Genomic DNA, 17,078 nt, shown 5'->3' with positions numbered 1-17,078 from the left:
GTCGCTGGAGAGCGGTCTGTGTGACAGCTCTCCAGCGACCAAACAGCGACGCTGCAGCGATCGACATCATTGTCGGTATCGCTGCAGCGTCGCTTAGTGTGACGGTACCTTTAGGATTTTCTTTCTATGCACGGTTATCTGATCACTAGGGGGTCTAGAATTACAAAAAGTGCCTAACAAAGATGACCGCCCCTCCTTAGGATCAGAACAATGGGGGGGATGACTCTCGGTATCACGGCTCAGTCCTATTCAAGTGAATACTGCTGAACTGTAATACCCAGCACAACGACGAGAAAATCCAGAGCTCTGCCTGGTAGACAATAACGGGGACTTGATGCAGGCAGGAGCACAAATTGACATGGACTCAAATGGCAGACGTGACCCCATCTGTGCCCTTGTTCACACCATGGATGGGTGCAAGCCCTTTTTACACCAAGGGCCGTCTGTGTAAATGTGCTAGTGCACGAGCGAATTGACTTACATTGGACACGAAGAAAGCAGACTGACCATATATCCGGATCATGTACTGACACATATGGTCGTTGTCATAGAAGACGAAAGCTTTTGTGTAATGTATGGGTGTTCTATACTGGGAGCTCCGGGGGGCAGATCATAGAGGGCCAAGCGTTGCTGCCATATTTACATGCTCAGTCCTGTGGATGGAGTAGCGAGAATTGGACATGAGTTTTGTAAAAGCACACATCTCAAAAACTCATGGTGTCACAAATTAGTTCATATTTTTGATACGTCTGAACACTTTTATGTACCCTACTTTGCTTAATTTTAGGGATCGGGGGATGCCGACCAAGAAAACGCTTCTGCAAACCGAGGCAAAATTCTGGTACTGCGGAAACGAGTGGAGGAATTGGAGTCACAGCTGACGCTTAAGAATGGAGAACTCAAGAAAAAGGTACCATGAAATAATGTGAGGTTGTGGGGGTTCACTGGGATTGATGAAGGGGCGACATATAAGCCGTGTACTTTGTACTCTGCAGTAATCCCCAGGGATAATCCCAGACTCTGCAGGCTATAAGCGCCCCCTTTGTTTCCATGTAATGAGATGAGAAACGCTGATGCAGAACCTCTCCAGGGAAGACGTTTTCTGCAACTTCCTAATGTGCACTTGTTTTAGTTTATTTCTATTCCAATACCTCTGCTTTCTGTTAATATATGCAATAATTTCTGCTTTAAAGCACAATCCTACAGGACAAATTCGCAGCAGATATTACTCTGCAGGTTTCTGTAGCAGCGTTGGGTATAAAATGTCACAAAATCTCATTGACACGTTGCAGCACCTTTGTATAAATTTATTTACATACCCCATTCATATGTGTGGGACAGTGTGCCGCATGTGACCGCACCCTACAGGGGTCTTCTGTGTTCTCCTTGACCCCTTGGTCTCCTTTTTGAACTCATCCAGCTGCTTGTTTTTTCCAGGAGGAGTTGCTGGAGGCTCAGCGACTCCGCGGCTCCGAACTGGATGTCATGCTTGCAGAAAAAGAAGAGAAGCTGGCTAAAAAAGAAGCTTATATTAAAGATCTGCAAATGGCTACCGCATCGAAAGCCCCAGCAGAGGCGACCAGTGCTGAACCAGAGGCGAAGGTATCACCGGGATCTGCTAATCTGTCAGATAAGATACCAAAGTGGACCAGATTGTAAACTTCTCTTTTAAGTGGTGGTCTCACAATATTAGGGAATCCCATGAACAACGTATATGTCCTATCGTATCAGCAGGATAGGTGATAAATATATGATTGGGGACTGAACATTCGGGACCCCGACTAATTACAAGACCGGGGGTTCCAAAGTCCGGCTCCATCCACCGTCTATAGGAGTGATAGGCACACAAGTTCAATTCACACCGGGCACTTTGAGCCCCCTGTTTTCTTGATATGTGGGGGTCTCAGCATGCATACCACATCGATCATCCATCCTGTGCCTCATGTTGTTTATGGGGGAAGACAATTACTGCACTCCACTATTTCCGATCCTATAGACAATAAATGGAGCAGAGGCCGAACATCTGCATCTCCAATCCATCCAAGGCATGCATGTGCGCCCATTCTTGAAAGTATTGTCACTTTTTAGTCCCAGGATGGAGAGTTGCTATAACTCCTTAATGCAATATCACATACTTGTACGTGATTGCGGTGGTGATGGTGTGTGGCGCAGGCTGCCCCCTTACTGCTGCCATTATATGTATACTGTATGTGTTTTATAATTACCGTATCCAGTTATTAATTCCATCATTTATATTGTCCTAGATGACCGCAAATGATTCAGCCCAGGACCTGCAGGTTTTAATCCAGAATCTAACCAGGAAAGTTGAAGAAAGCGAGGAGAAGTACAGCCTCCTTCATGAGCAGACTGAGAGTCTGAAAGCCTTCCTAAATAAAGAGAAGAGCCATTTCCAGGAGAAGGAGGCCATGTACACGGAAAACGTGAGTCTTCTGTGACACTCTCGCCCTGTGTGTGCCCGATCTGATCATGTCTTCACCTGTATAGGAGGCTTTCTGTGTTTGTATATATATCTACTATATAATTGTCTAAGTGTCACTTCTGTCCTTCTGTCTGTCTGTCTTTCTGTCTGTCACGGATATTCATTGGTCGCGGCCTCTGTCTGTCATGGAATCCAAGTTGCTGATTGGTCTCGCCAGCTGCCTGTCATGGCTGCCGCAACCAATCAGTGACGGCCACAGTCCGATTAGTCCCTCCCTACTCCCCTGCACTCACTGCCCGGCGCCCGCTCCTTACTCCCCGCAGTCACCGCTCACACAGGGTTAATGCCAGCGGTAACAGACCGCGTTATGCCGCGGGTTAACTCACTCCGTTACCGCCGCTATTAACCCTGTGTGACCAATATAAAGGCATCCGACAGGTCTTTGAATGTTTTAGTTATGTCTCTTGGACTAAAAGCTGGGTGACAGCAATTTACAGGGGTATCTCCATCTTGGACATTTATAGCATATCATATAGAAAATAGGGCCGCAGTGAACACAGAGGTGCCGTTATTTTTCAGACCCTCCGTAGTGCTGCACATATGTGACCACTAGTGATGAGCGATCGTGCTCGGATAAGGTGTTATCTGAGCACGCTCGTGTCCTAGTCGAGTTTCTTCGGTATGCTCAAATAAAATGCTCAAGTCGCTGCATCTGCATGTCTCGCTGCTGTTCAACATTCGCAACACATGCAGCACTGGCCTGTTTGACAGGCAATCCCTGCATGTGTTGCCGCTGTTGAACAGCAGTGGGGACTCGAGCATTTTTTTTCGACCATTTTACTCGACTAGCACACGAGCGTTCTCGAATAAGACCTTACCAGCAGAGGTGTCAAACTGCATTCCTCGAGGGCCGTAAACAGGTCATGTTTTCAGGATTTCCTTGTATTGCACAGGTGATAATTTTATCACCTGCTCAGAATGATTCCAGCACCTTGTGCAATACAAGGAAATCCTGAAAACATGACCCGTTTGTGGACTTCGAGGAATGCAGTTTGACACCTCTGCCTTACCAGAGTATGCTCGCTCATCACTAGTGACCACCTCTCGATTCATTGTGGTGCTAGACGGGGATCAGTATGGGACCCTTATCCTGTAGATAGTACCCCATTATCTGATCATAGGGTGTCCTGCTGCTGAAAACCTCAGTGATCACCATCAATGTGCATCTGAATGCAGCGCCCACCGCAGGAGATATGAAGCATTGCACACTGCTATTTCAATAGGAAGTGTGTAAAGTGTACGGGGATGTTGGTTGGATCCCTCAAATCCCCAAGATGAGAGATGCGCTCATTTATAAAGGAGAGACTCTTTATTAACTCAGATTACACTTTTTCCAGATCCGGGTTTACCAGAATATAATTTTGGAAAAGGACAAAGAGATGAAATTGCTGTCGGAGAAGCATGACCAGGAGCTGTTTAAGATTGCAGCCAAGTCTGATTCCTCTGCTGAACTTCATCAGGTGAGTCAAGCGAACGGCGAGCAAACTTTTCTGTAATGGCTGCGGTAGTACAAGGTAATATTCTAGTAGTTAAAGAATTGTTAAAAAAAAGATTTGTATATAACCTCTTCTTAAAGTTCTCTTTCTATTGGAAGAAGCAATTTTATAAGTCCTTTTATAACCCGTTCCCGACATGTGGCGTAATAGTACGTCAACTGCCGGTGTACCGAACGGGCTCACAAGCTGATCCTGCAGCATAACTGGGAGTTGTCCGCTGTTTTACACAGCCAGCATCTTCATGTTACGGCATCAACAGGAGCTCGCTTCAATGGCCGATGTTTAACCATTTAAGTCCTGCTGTCAATCACCGACAGCTGCATTTAAATAGCGCGATCGCTGGATCACAACTGCACTGGGTCCTTTCATGATGAGATCGCTTGATGCCAATGGGTCATCATAGCAGCCAGTGGTCTTTGGCTTTATAGAATTACATGAGTATGTAGTATAACCGATCAACTTTTCCCCTTCTTAATAATGAGATATAAAAGCATATTCGGGTCCCCATCTGTAAAAGTCCCATCTACTAAAATATACAATTAACCAATATAGTAAATAAAAGAAAGAAAAAAACCAAGACCCCGGATTTGCATTTTTCACTTCTGAACCATATGCATTGTAGCCAGAAATCTTGAGCCGAACCTCCCGTCTTTTCCTTTGCCAATTTCTGAAGATGTGCATTTTCTCTCCTGCGGTGATATATCGAATATTACTCTCCTGCTTCTTTCTATCCCTCATCCTGTTTTACTAAAACACTGAGGGTCTCCAGCCGCATCCCCCTCCTCCCTCTCCTCACTGTCTTTTAGATGCTGTTTTGCAATAGATGTATATTTAAAGGGGAAGGGCAAGCAAAGTGCAGCTACAGGCTGCTGGAAGGACGTGAGGAATATGACATTAATCACAATTATTCACCAAGTGTCTGTGTCTTCAGCTGCTCAAGGCCCTGAAGCAGAAACTTCACGAGGACGAAGAGGTGTTATCCGGAAAGAATCAAGTGATCGATGTTTTACAGAAGGAGCTGGATAATAAAGATCGGCAGATCTCCGTAAGTCATTGGTCACATACTGATTTCCAGTATGGGGGTTTTCTGGGTTTACACACGTCATATGCACAACTGTTTATTGTTTTTAAACACATAAATTTTCATGGCAGCTATAAACTGAAAACGGGATATTTTTATTTTGGAAGGTTACTTCATTAGTTATTTTTATTCATTTTACAATAGGACAGGATCGCTGGGGGTCCGGCTGCTGAGACCTCCATTGATCTTTAGATTTGTGGGGCCGAAAGCTCAATCCTACAGATGGTGAATGCACCACTGGTGGTACCCCAATTTTTAGAGATTGGTGGGGTTTGCATTGATCAGATCACCAGAAATCATACATTTATTATCCGTTCTTAAGATGTTGTATATGGGACAGGTTCTGTCTGGAAAGTATTTAAAGGGGTTGTCCCAACTCAGTAAATTATCATTTATCCACAGAATAGGTTATCTTTGGGGTCCGGCTGCTGTCTCCGAAATGTACCATTGATTGTTGGGGGACCACCGGAGCTAACATAGTATACCATGTCATGACTTTGGACCATCTCTTTTCTTTTTTTTGTAGGAAATGTCTGAGACGTGCAGGTTTCTCCAGTCTGAAAAGCAGAACTTGCAATCAAAGCTGGATGCGGAGAAGCATGTAATGAGAGCACAACTTAAAGACATGATGGAGAAACATGAGACTGAAATGCAAGCACTCAGTGTGCGGCACAGCTCGGCTCTGCAAGAAATCAAAGAGAAGCACGAGGGAGAACTGCAGGAGAAAGGTCAGACTATTCGACAACTGCAGAACCAGCTCCAAGGCCTGGCGAGCCCCGGAGAGGTCCGGGATGGGACCGGTGCGACCCCAAACTCTGCAGTTACCAAACTACAAGGTAAAAGTAAAATCACGTAGCGGAAGCATTTCTAACATTCGGAAATGTGACAGCGGGAAATTCCCAGGTCTTGCTGGCAAATTACCCTTAACATCCGTGTTTAACCCCTTCCTGTTATAGCCAATTTTTGCGCTTTCATTTTTTTCTTTCTGTCTGAGCCCCATATCTTTTTTTTTTAATCCACATAATAATTAGTTTTAATTTTCAGTTTTTAGGTGTTTTTTCTTTTTTTTTTTTTATAAGCTGGTGTCTCTGCTGTTAGAGGCAGGTGCCTGCTGTATAACTGGCCGGTACTTGAGCCCGCTGCATACACCCGACCTGGGGCGCACTATTCTTACTTCTTTCTACAGGTTTGGGTTTGTTCCTTTATTAGGCCCATATTGCATGGCAGACACAGTAAATTACATTTTTTTTTTTCGCCATGGGTTGATTGAAGATAGTGAACTGAGGCATAATCGCCTTCCAGCTCCCCGTAGATCAGTGCAGGCCGCTCCGGAGGTTTGTGCCAAATCCAGGAGTGGAGACTTCTCTGTTGGGAAGTCCCAGCACCGCTGCAGCATGTCATTAGCTGCAGCGGTCAGGTGACTGGTGGTGCTTTTCTAGTCACCCGGTGGGATCTCTGAATGACACGTTATTCAGTCAGTTATTGACCACAGTGGTGCTAAGTCTTCCGAATGTGAAAGACACCTCTGCGGTAGGCATCAGAGACCCCCAGAGCGGCCTGCGCTGGATCTGCGAGGGTGCTGGTTGGTGACTGTGCAACAGCTTATTATTTTTAATCAATTTATACCTAAAAAAATGTATTTTACTCTCGAACAACACCTTTAACGTAGAGGGTCCTCTGATCAGGATCGTCATCTTTTAGTCTGATCGTTGAGTGTTTACAAAGATCGTGTCTGCCTCTTGAGGATCCGTCCTGTCCTGTTTTGCGCAAACTATCTACGTATATCATTGGACGCTGTGTAATGCTTAGTTTGTCCTGCGGAGGAGGTGCAGGGAAATTGAACAATAGCTCACAGGTTTCCTACAGCCGATCACTGGAGGTCCCAGCAGAAAGGGAGGCACTTTGCAATCAGCTTTAATTATATTTTTTTCTGCTTATAATGCATTATTTTTTCTTTTTTTTTTTTTTTCAGATGAAGTAAAGTTGAAAACCGAAGAGGCAAGTAGATCCGATGCAAAATTCCTTAAAATGAAGGCATGGTCCAAATCCAGAATCAGGCAGTTGGAAGAAGAACTAAAAATTGTACAAGTACCGCTCTCGTTTGGCCTGTCCTTCATCTTTTCTCTTGTTTCCCACCTGCCTGATTCTCACAATCTACCTATTGACTGTCCTCTCATTTCCGTCTCTGCAACTGTCCTTTTCCTGTGTCTTCTTGAGAGCAGAGATTTCTATTTTATCTTTTTCCTTTCTAATTTTTGCTTAAATTTCTTTCATAGTCTGAAGCAAAGAACCAGGAGCTGACGGCATTAGCCGTGCGCATCGGCGAGCTGGAGGAGGAGAAGGAAGCGTTGGAGGGGAAGCTGGAATCCGTGGCAGATTTGCAGTCCATTAACGGTAAGAGCCGAGTAATTGTCACATGATCACACATCACAGTATCTTTACTGACGTTTTATTGGGCCTTGTCATCGGAACTACCCCAGAGACAAGTCGCCTTGTTACACACAATGCAAAATCGGTTATATAAAATACCATTGTGCAATCCTCAGTACACCTTAAGATAACACTGTGAACATTTTTTTTTACTTTTTTTGTTATTTAAATGCATATGTTAAGGGCTAAATTTTTTGCAATTGGGTTGCATTTAAAATGCTGCACCGTTTTGCTTTTACAGGCTCATAGTTTCATTTTTTTTCTATTTTTTTTTTTTTTTTTACTACGATTGTGCTGCTTGCATAGAATATCATGCTATCAGCAGCACATGTCCTGTTTACTAAGGTCGATGGCTGCAGAGAACTGTGAATTTTAGATCTTCTTAAGATTTCTTGCTAAGGGGAACTAATTAAAAGTGTTAAAAAAATATAAAACCTATTTTTTAAAATATTTTTTACACTTTTAGGCCGGGGTCACACTAGAGAGGAATACGGACGTATGAGAGGCCAAAAACAACGCATTGCACACGGACCAATGATTCTCTATGGGGCAGCTCCTAGCTGCCGTATATTTCTCGGCCGTATTTTACGGGCGTAGAAAATCTCAGCATGCTGCGTTTGTCAGCATATTGCGCAAAAAATCCACCAATGAAAGTCAATGGGGGCGAGAAAAATACGGATTACACACAGACCAACAGTGTAACTTGCGAAAAATACGCAGCGGTGTTCTATAGAAAAGCCGGTAATTCAGTGCGGTGTACAGTAAAATCACACTGTCAGAATAGAATAGGTAGAATAAATGTCTATATATATTATATATATATATATATATATATATATATATATAAAGGAAAACAGCACTACAAGATGAAAAAAAGTGGACTTTAATGCCTGAACGGCGTGGCAACGTTTCGGATATAATATCCTTTCTCAATATCTGAGAAAGGATATTATATCCGAAACGTTGCCACGCCGTTCAAGCATTAAAGTCCACTTTTTTTCATTTTGTAGTGCTGTTTTCCTTTTTTCATCTTTATAAATAAATAAATCTTTATTTTTATATAGCGCTAACAGATTCCGCAGCGCTTTACAGTTTGCACAGATTTTCATCACTGTCCCTGATGGGGCTCACAATCTAGAATCCCTATCAGTATGTCTTTGGAATGTGGGAGGAAACCGGAGTGCCCGGAGGAAACCCACGCAAACACGGAGAGAACATACAAACTCTTTGCAGATGTTGTCCTAGGTGGGATTAGAACCCAGGACCCCAGCGCTGCAAGGCTGCAGTGCTAACCACTGCGCCACCGTGCTGCCCTATATTTAGAACCACCCTTAACAGTGGTTTGGAAAGCTCTGCACGTTTTTCAAGGTAGTATTTTGATGCTGTTCTTTTTTTCATTATATATATATATATATATAATATATATATTGTCACTGACACACATATACTATATATATATATATATATATATATATATATATATATATATATATGTGTATATATATATATATATATATATATATATATATATATATATATATATTTCATACAGCGCTAGATAGCAGAAAAGCCGGTAATTCCATTGCCGGCTTTTGCTATCTCCTTATAAAACCCGACAGGATATGAGACATGGTTTACATACAGTAAACCATTTCATATCCGTTATATTTTTACATATTCCTCACTAATAATGTTAGTAGTGTCTGTGTGTAAAATTTTGGAGCTCTAAGTGTTAAAGCAAAGGGTCAAATCAGGAAAAAACTGTTGTGGGCTCCCGTGCAATTTTCTCCGCCAGAGTGGGAAAGCCAGTGACTGAGGGCAGATATTAATAGCCTAGAGAGAGACCACGGTTATTGCCCCCCCCCCCCCCCCGGCCCCCCCGGCTAAAAACATCTGCCCCCAGCCACCCCAGAGAAGGCACATCTGTAAGATGCCCCTATTCGGCACATAGCCTCTCTCTTCCCACTCCAGAATAGTGGTGGGATATGGGGTAATAAAGGGTTAATGTCACCTTGCTAATGTAAGGTGACATTAAGCCTGGTTAATAATGGAGAGGTGTCAATAAGACACCTATCCATTATTAATCCAATAGAAATAAAGGGTTAAATAAACACACACACGTTATGAGTAAAGTGTTTTAATTAAATACCGTAAATAAACACATGGGGTTTTAACATCTTTATTGTACTCTCAATCCAACTGACCACCCTCAATCTTCTGGAAAAAAAACAAAAAGCAATATCCCATACCTGTCCGCTGTACAGTCATGGCCCACAATGTAAATCCATCTGAAGGGGTTAAATAACGTTACAATCAGGAACCTGCTAATGCAGCTGTGCTCCTGGCTGTAAAAACTGGGGAATGAATGGATAATTTTTGGAGTAAAAAATCGCATCCTCGCATTGAATACGGATCACTGTTCAGGAAATTTTCTGTGTACCTCGGCCTTAAAAAATGGACCGTATTTTGATACGTTAGGTGTGCACATAGCCTTAGTGTCCGTACACTGCAGTATTGCAGCTTATTGTGAAGCTGTGCACCTGCACATTCATTTAATACTCTAGGTAGTGCCGGACAATTTCTGTATGTTCTGCAGAAGACAAATGTCACTCTTTAGTTTACCAAAAATCAATGATGGAGGACGACACCGACATCGAAAGCCAGAGAAAATGAGTTACAAGTGCACAGAGTCTGTAAAAGTGGAATAAACAAAATCCTGAAGGTGCGAATGGCTGTGAATCATCATATCCTTGACCTTGTATAATCTTAAATAAATTGTGATTTTCTTATCTTTTTTATTTTCTGGACTCTGTAGAACATCTGCTGACCAAGCTTGTGGTGTACGAAGAACAGCAGCGGATCCTGCAGGCGGATCTGGAGCAGGTCGCAAAAAGAGCTGATTCACAGGTGACTACACACGGTGCACTGTACTATGTACAGCCGCCCAAAGTATTAATGGGGGAATTCCGACTCTGCACCCTTCCCCATCGGCAGGTGTGTCGGACGTTTGATGTCAGCTCCTCCCGTCTGTAGTCTTGTGACGGGGAGTAACAAAGACTAACTCGGGGATGAGCTAAATCAGCGCTGTCGCCCTTTTACCGTTTTTCTGCTCACAGTCGCCTCCTTCACCCACCTACTGTGCAAGGAACCTACTGAACATTTCCATGAAAGTAAATGGGTCTGACTGCATTACCCTGCACAGATAGATGACGCGGGGCAGCAGTGAAAGAATTGTTATGATGCCGGAATGTTGTGCCCCCTTCATGTTATGAAACAGTGGAATCCCAAATGTCAGACCCCCACCAATCAATAAATCTTTTATTATCACTTTATAAGATGGGATTGCCCTTTGATCGTCCACATGTAAAATATATGTAAGGCTGGTTTCACATTTGCGTTTTTTGCTGCTGCGTTTTAGCGCAAAAAACCGCATGCACTTTTTTTCCTATACTTAACATTAAAAACGCATGCGTTTTTTTGCATGCGTTTTGCCGCCGCATGCGTCTTTTCTATGCATGCGTTGTGTTGCAGAAATGCAACATGTAGTAATTTCTAGCAGCGTTTTTTTGCCGCAAAAAACGTATTGCTGTCTATGTAAACGCATGCGTTTTTAAGCACGTGTTTGGTTGCGTTAAAAACGCATGCGTTTTTATAGAGAAAAAACTGAAAACACACTGATATGCCACCCCCCACCATAAAGGTGATAAAGGGATCCTAACCCTAAAGGGATCCTAACCCTACCCCCAACCCTAACTCTAACCCTAAAAGGATCCTAACCCTAAAGGGATCCTAACCCTAAACCTAAAGGGATCCTAACCGTTAGGGTTAGGGTTAGGATCCCTTTAGGGGTAGGGCTAGGGTTAGGATCCCTAGGGTTAGGGTTAGGATCCCTAGGGTTAGGGTTAGGATCCCTTTAGGGTTAGGGTTAGGATCCCGTTATGGTTAGGGTTAGGATCCATAGGGATCCAACCCCTAACCCTAACCCTAGCTATTTCTGTTTATAGTGGGTTTTTTACTTGCTTTTGTTGATTGGCAGCTGTCACACACTTCTCTACATGCGTTTTAAAAACGCAAACGCAGGCAAAAACGCATGTAAATGCGTCAAAACGCCGCGTTTTTTTCACATGGAAAAACGCATGCGTCAAAAAAATGCACCGTTTGCACGCGTTTACATGCGTTTTTTTCACCACATGCGTTTGCGTTTAAAACGCTGCGTTTTTAAATGCAAATGTGAAACCAGCCTAAGTCAGTGGATGAGGATCTTGGTGCATTCATGGATTCCGTCTACAGGGAATACCCACCTGATTAGCTAATTGTTACCATGCCGTGACCTTTTGTGCAATGGTTTCAGACCAGCGAGTCCGGCAGTGCGGACGATCTGCAGAACCCCCTCCTGGAATGGAGCCCCGAGACTGACATAGCCACAGATCAGGAGAGAGAGGACTCCTCTGTTATGGTCTTCAGAATGGCGCAGATCGAAGAGGAAAGAGAAGGTAAATGCTCCCGTTACCATCGTCTGATTCCATCGCCCCTGGCTGCCTATTCTCTAAGGGCGGCTCAGTGCTGGCTATCGAGTTTTTTCTTTAGTTTTCCCATCGGCTAATTGTAGAGAGGAGGTAACCATCTACCAATGCCTGTGAAGAAAAGCATGGCTGATATGTAAAGTCATTGTCCACCCTTCAAAACCATTTTGCATTTTTCTTGCCTAACATTGTCCGCTGAAGGCTGGAGGTAAATAATAACCGGGGGGCGCTCTCGCTCACTGCAGACAGTTCAGCCATTGAGTGTAATGATACAACTGTATGCACCAAGCCCCCTCTAGTGGTGGCTGCAGGCAGTCAGAATTGTAGCCTTCCTATGCAGAGGATTTGGAGCTTTGTATCAGAATTAGGCTAAGTTCACACGGGCGTATTTCTTTATCGCCTCTCATTGGGGGACACAGGAACCATGGGTGTATGCTGCTGCCACTAGGAGGCTGACACTATGCAAATAAAAAAAGTTAGCTCCTCCTCTGCAGTGTACACCCCACCGACTGGCATTAAACTCTCCAGTTTAGCTTAGTGTCAGTAGGAGGTGGACACGGGTCTTTCATTAGACCCTTATCTACCTCAATGTGCGTCGTTTCTTTTCAGGTTTTTTTCCAGAGGGATACAGGGTGAGCAGTCACACCTGTAGTCCCACAATACGGACTATGAGTACGGCGTGTACTGCCACCCCGTATCCTCATAGATCCCTCTCCAGGACCAAGATCCTAGCACAGAAGCGTGCTCAGAAGTCCGGTCCTGGCTCCGTCCCCCGCCCACTCGCCTACCAGAGCCTGTCGGTTGGAGGAGACGAGGACGTCCATCACAGCTCCGTGACGTCGCATTCCCCTCAGGTTAGTAACGGCGTGGGATGTTTAGGTGAGTATTTCCCCTCCATTCCCCCGGGATCTTTTCTCCAGATGTCCCCCTGTCTCCCCTCATGGCGTTTATGTGGGATCCCAGGGACAGCCATAAGCTCTTCTTCCTTAGCGGCCGCAGTTCTTTCCCTGCAGCCGCACAACCCCTTACAGAGTCACAGCCTGGCAGGCTGCTGCGCCGCTTCCCCCTGCGGTCTCACTGCTCGGGGGCCTCAATGCGTCCTGTGTCTGCACGGCGTCCTGTGTCTGCACGGCGTCCTTGGCAGGATGCCGTGCCACTTACTTTCTGTGGCGCTCCGACGCCGCCACTCTCCGGCGGCGCTCCGGCGCCGCTATTCTCAGGCGGCGCTCCGGCACCGCGATTCTCTGGCGACGCTCCGGCGCCGCGATTCTGCGGCGCCGCGATTTTCCGGCGGCGCCGGCCTCTAATTTAGGTCCCGGCTTCTGCCGGGGCCTACCTCTGGCGCCGCGACCCCGCCAGTTCCGTTCGGACAGCCTTGGCAGACTGCCGCTCTTCTCAGACTCTGCGGCGCACTGCTCCGGCGCCGCGGTTCCCTTCTCCGGCGGCGCCGGTCTCTAATTTAGGTCCCGGCTTAGGCCGGGGCCTACTTCCGGTTTCTCGGCTCCTCACTTCCGGTTCTGCGGGCGGGCTTCTTTCCCGCCCGACATACTGCGCCCTGCCCACCGGCGCCTCTGCGTCTGGCTCCACCCCCTTCCTCGTGGGTCCCTCGGCCGGTGTGCACCGCTTCTCACAGCAGCAGCACTCGCATCTTCTGTGGCTCAGCATCGCAGAATCAGCACCTCAGGGAAGTTCTCCGCCGAGGACAAGTGGGACATCTTCCAGGACCGGGTCCGTGAGTAGCTGCACTGCAGACTGACACCCCCCTCTGCCCACTGTCCCCTAACCCACTGGCATCTTCAGGGTCCCTAAAAATGTCTACCTCTAAAGGGGGCCGCTCTCGTCCCCCTACCTCTTCATCTTCTGCCTTAGTCACGTACTTTGCATGTTCGTCCTGTAACAGCAAACTTCCCTCAGGTCAGTCCTCCCCGCTGTGTCAGTCCTGCAGCAACCCGATTGTTCCCACCGCCCAGGATCCCCCGGCTGTTCCGCCCGAGAGTGATCCCCCCATCCCAGGCTGGGCCGCCTCTCTGTCACAATCGGTGGCCGATTTAACACGGGTATCTCAAACTCTAGTGTCCGCGCTGGATCGGTTACCCCTGCAGACCCCTGCAGTGGCCAGCGGGTCGCAGGAACCGCCGCCCGAACCCTCCTTGATAAGCCATAAAAGGTCCAGACAGGAACGTCGGTCTGAGTCCTCTTCGCGCTCCATCTCGCCGCTCGGCCCTCCCCCGCGGTTGGTGTCCCACCGATCCTCCTCCCCTGAGTCAGGCGAGGCATTATCTGATGCGCCTTCGGAGGATACTTCGGAGCTGGATCCTCACCAAATCGCCACCATGAGTGAGACAGTTCAGAACCTCATTGGGGCAATAAACCAAACATGTGGCATCAAGGATCCCTCTACGGAACCCGCAGATCAGGCGGTTTCGTTCAGACGGGCCAAACCACCTTCAAAATTTTTCGCTCCTCATCCTGAATTCGAGGAAATCGTGTCCAGAGAGAGAGAGAACCCCACTAGGCGTTTTCAGAGGGGAAAACGCCTGGGTGTATTATATCCTTTTCCTCCAGAACTTACCGCCAATTGGACAGCATCTCCCTCGGTGGACCCCCCTGTTTCCAGGCTGTCCACCAACACGGTGCTTCCTCTGTCCGGCGGAGCATCTCTGAAGGATTCTAACGATAGAGTTATAGAATCCTTCGCGAAATCTGCTTTTGAAGCGGCTTCAGCGGCTCTATGTCCAGCTTTTGCGTCCACTTGGGCTTCAAAATCCATCTCAAAATGGGCCAAGGATCTTCGGCGGGGTATCCTGGATGGGGCGCCTCCCGCGCAATTAGCGGAACTTGCCAACCAGATTTCCCATGCTGGTGAATACCTGGTTTCCGCCTCCCTGGATGCCGCGTCTTGTGCGGCTCAAGCTTCCAGCAATGCCGTTGCCATCCGCCGGACCGTTTGGCTCAAGGCCTGGCAGGCGGACTTGTCCTCCAAAAAGTCCCTCACTAGTCTGCCCTTCCAGGGCTCTCGTCTCTTTGGTTCCCAGCTGGACCAAATAATTAAGGACGCCACCGGGGGTACAAGTTCTCCTCTCCCCCAGGCTAAGCCTCGTCGCCCTCCCCCTAGACGACAGTTTCGTTCTTTTCGGCCTTTTCGTCGCTTCGCTGCGTCAAACTCCCTTTCCCAGCAGCAACAGAGGCCACAGGCACGTCAAGAGAAGAAGGCGGTGTCCTTTAGGCCCACTCCGTCCTGGCGTCCTCGTTTCTCCCAGGGTAGATCCTCCAGGCCCAGGACTGGAAGATCCACCTCGGCATGACTCTCGGCAAGACTCCAGCCCAACTCCCAGATTGGGCGGCCGTCTTCTCCTTTTCAGGGACGTCTGGATTTCCGCAGTAGAGGACGCATGGGTCAGGGAAGTTGTATCCTCGGGATACAAAATAGAGTTCGCTTCCCAACCTCGGGATCGTTTCTTCCAATCCCGTCCTCCAAGAGACCCCGCTCTAGTTCCGGGCTTCTTCTCAGCCATCGCTTCTCTGCTCAAATCCGGGGTAATCGTTCCCGTCCCAGAAAAAGAACGCTTCACGGGTTTCTACTCGAATCTTTTTGTGGTACCGAAAAAAGACGGCAAAGTTCGCCCCATTCTGGACCTCAAATTGCTGAACAGGAGAGTTCGCCTGAGACACTTCAGGATGGAATCCCTTCGTTCAGTAATTGCTTCCATGGAGGCTCAGGAGTTTCTATGCTCAATAGATATCCAGGACACCTACCTCCATGTCCCGATATTTCCCGGACATCACCGTTTCCTGCGCTTTGCAGTGCAACGAGACCATTTTCAGTTCGTCGCCCTGCCGTTCGGTCTCGCAACCGCGCCAAGAGTGTTCACGAAAATCATGGCGGCGCTGATGGCCATCTTGAGAGTCAGAGGCCTGGTCCTATTTCCATATCTCGACGACATCCTCATCAAGGCTCCGTCCTTCGCTCAGGCCCACGAAAGCCTGTCCATTGTTCTCGACACCTTAGCCCGTTTCGGGTGGCTGGTAAACCGGAAGAAGTCCTGCCTTATTCCTTCTCAGCGCATCATCTTTCTGGGCATGCTTTTCGATACTCGTCAGAGCAGAGTCTTCCTTCCCACAGACAAGAGATCCACTCTCTGTCAAGACATACGCTTGCTCCAGGGTCCTCGTCCTCCCTCCCTCCGTTCGGCCATGAAGGTTCTGGGGAGGATGGTAGCTACATTGGAAGCGATTCCCTTCGCCCAACTCCATTCGCGACCCCTTCAGCAAGCCATTCTGTCTCAGTGGGACAGGTCGGTCTTCTCCCTGGATCGACAGATCAAACTCTCCTTTCGGGTCAGGCGGTCTCTCAACTGGTGGCTGACGTCACCTCTCATCTCCCAGGGCAGGTCCTTCCTTCCAGTTCACTGGCAGGTGGTGACAACGGACGCCAGCCTGCTCGGCTGGGATGCGGTTTTTCGCCACCTGACGGTCCAGGGCCGCTGGTCGCTGCAGGAGTCTTCTCTGCCGATCAACGTCCTCGAAATTCGGGCCATCTTCCTGTCCCTCCGCCACTGGGAAAGGATTCTCAGGGGCCTTCCAGTCCGGATCCAGACGGACAACGCCACGGCTGTGGCATATGTCAACCATCAGGGGGGGACTCGGAGCTCCTTGGCCCTTGCCGAGGTATCCAAGATCCTCCTTTGGGCAGAGGCAACGGTTCCGGTGATATCCGCGGTGCATATCCCCGGCGTGGAAAACTGGGCCGCCGACTTCCTCAGCCGCGAGGGCCTCGCGGCAGGGGAATGGTCCTTACATCCGGAGGTCTTCCATCAGATTTGTCTTCGATGGGGAACTCCGGATGTGGATCTCACGGCGTCCCGAGTCAACAGGAAGGTTCCGCAGTTCGTCTCCAGGTCCCGCGATCCTCTCGCAGTGGGCGTCGATGCTCTGGCCATTCCTTGGTCACAGTTCGAGCTGCCCTACCTGTTCCCACCCCTTCCATTACTTCCCAAACTGTTGAAGAAGATCAAAGCGGAAGGGGTGCCGGTCATCCTGATCGCCCC

General features: G+C 47.6%; 1 protein-coding gene across 2 annotated transcripts in view; it reads left to right on the top strand.

The window, feature by feature from the left end:
- Positions 1-17,078, top strand: part of LOC138649639 (golgin subfamily B member 1-like) — a 71,560-nt gene that overhangs the window by 7,134 nt on the left and 47,348 nt on the right. For both annotated transcript variants that reach the window (XM_069740196.1, XM_069740195.1), the window contains exons 5-14: positions 788-910; positions 1,438-1,602; positions 2,265-2,441; positions 3,838-3,960; positions 4,928-5,041; positions 5,604-5,913; positions 7,050-7,159; positions 7,354-7,471; positions 10,323-10,414; positions 11,859-12,000. In XM_069740196.1, coding sequence (XP_069596297.1) covers positions 788-910; positions 1,438-1,602; positions 2,265-2,441; positions 3,838-3,960; positions 4,928-5,041; positions 5,604-5,913; positions 7,050-7,159; positions 7,354-7,471; positions 10,323-10,414; positions 11,859-12,000 — 1,474 coding nt within the window. The remainder of the gene's footprint in view (positions 1-787; positions 911-1,437; positions 1,603-2,264; positions 2,442-3,837; positions 3,961-4,927; positions 5,042-5,603; positions 5,914-7,049; positions 7,160-7,353; positions 7,472-10,322; positions 10,415-11,858; positions 12,001-17,078) is intronic.

Source organism: Ranitomeya imitator, chromosome 9 (assembly GCF_032444005.1).
Source record: "Ranitomeya imitator isolate aRanImi1 chromosome 9, aRanImi1.pri, whole genome shotgun sequence".
In the NCBI taxonomy this organism is placed as follows: Eukaryota; Metazoa; Chordata; class Amphibia; order Anura; family Dendrobatidae; genus Ranitomeya; species Ranitomeya imitator.
Note: the sequence above shows the minus strand (reverse complement) of the source record. Positions and strands in the feature narration are given on the sequence as shown.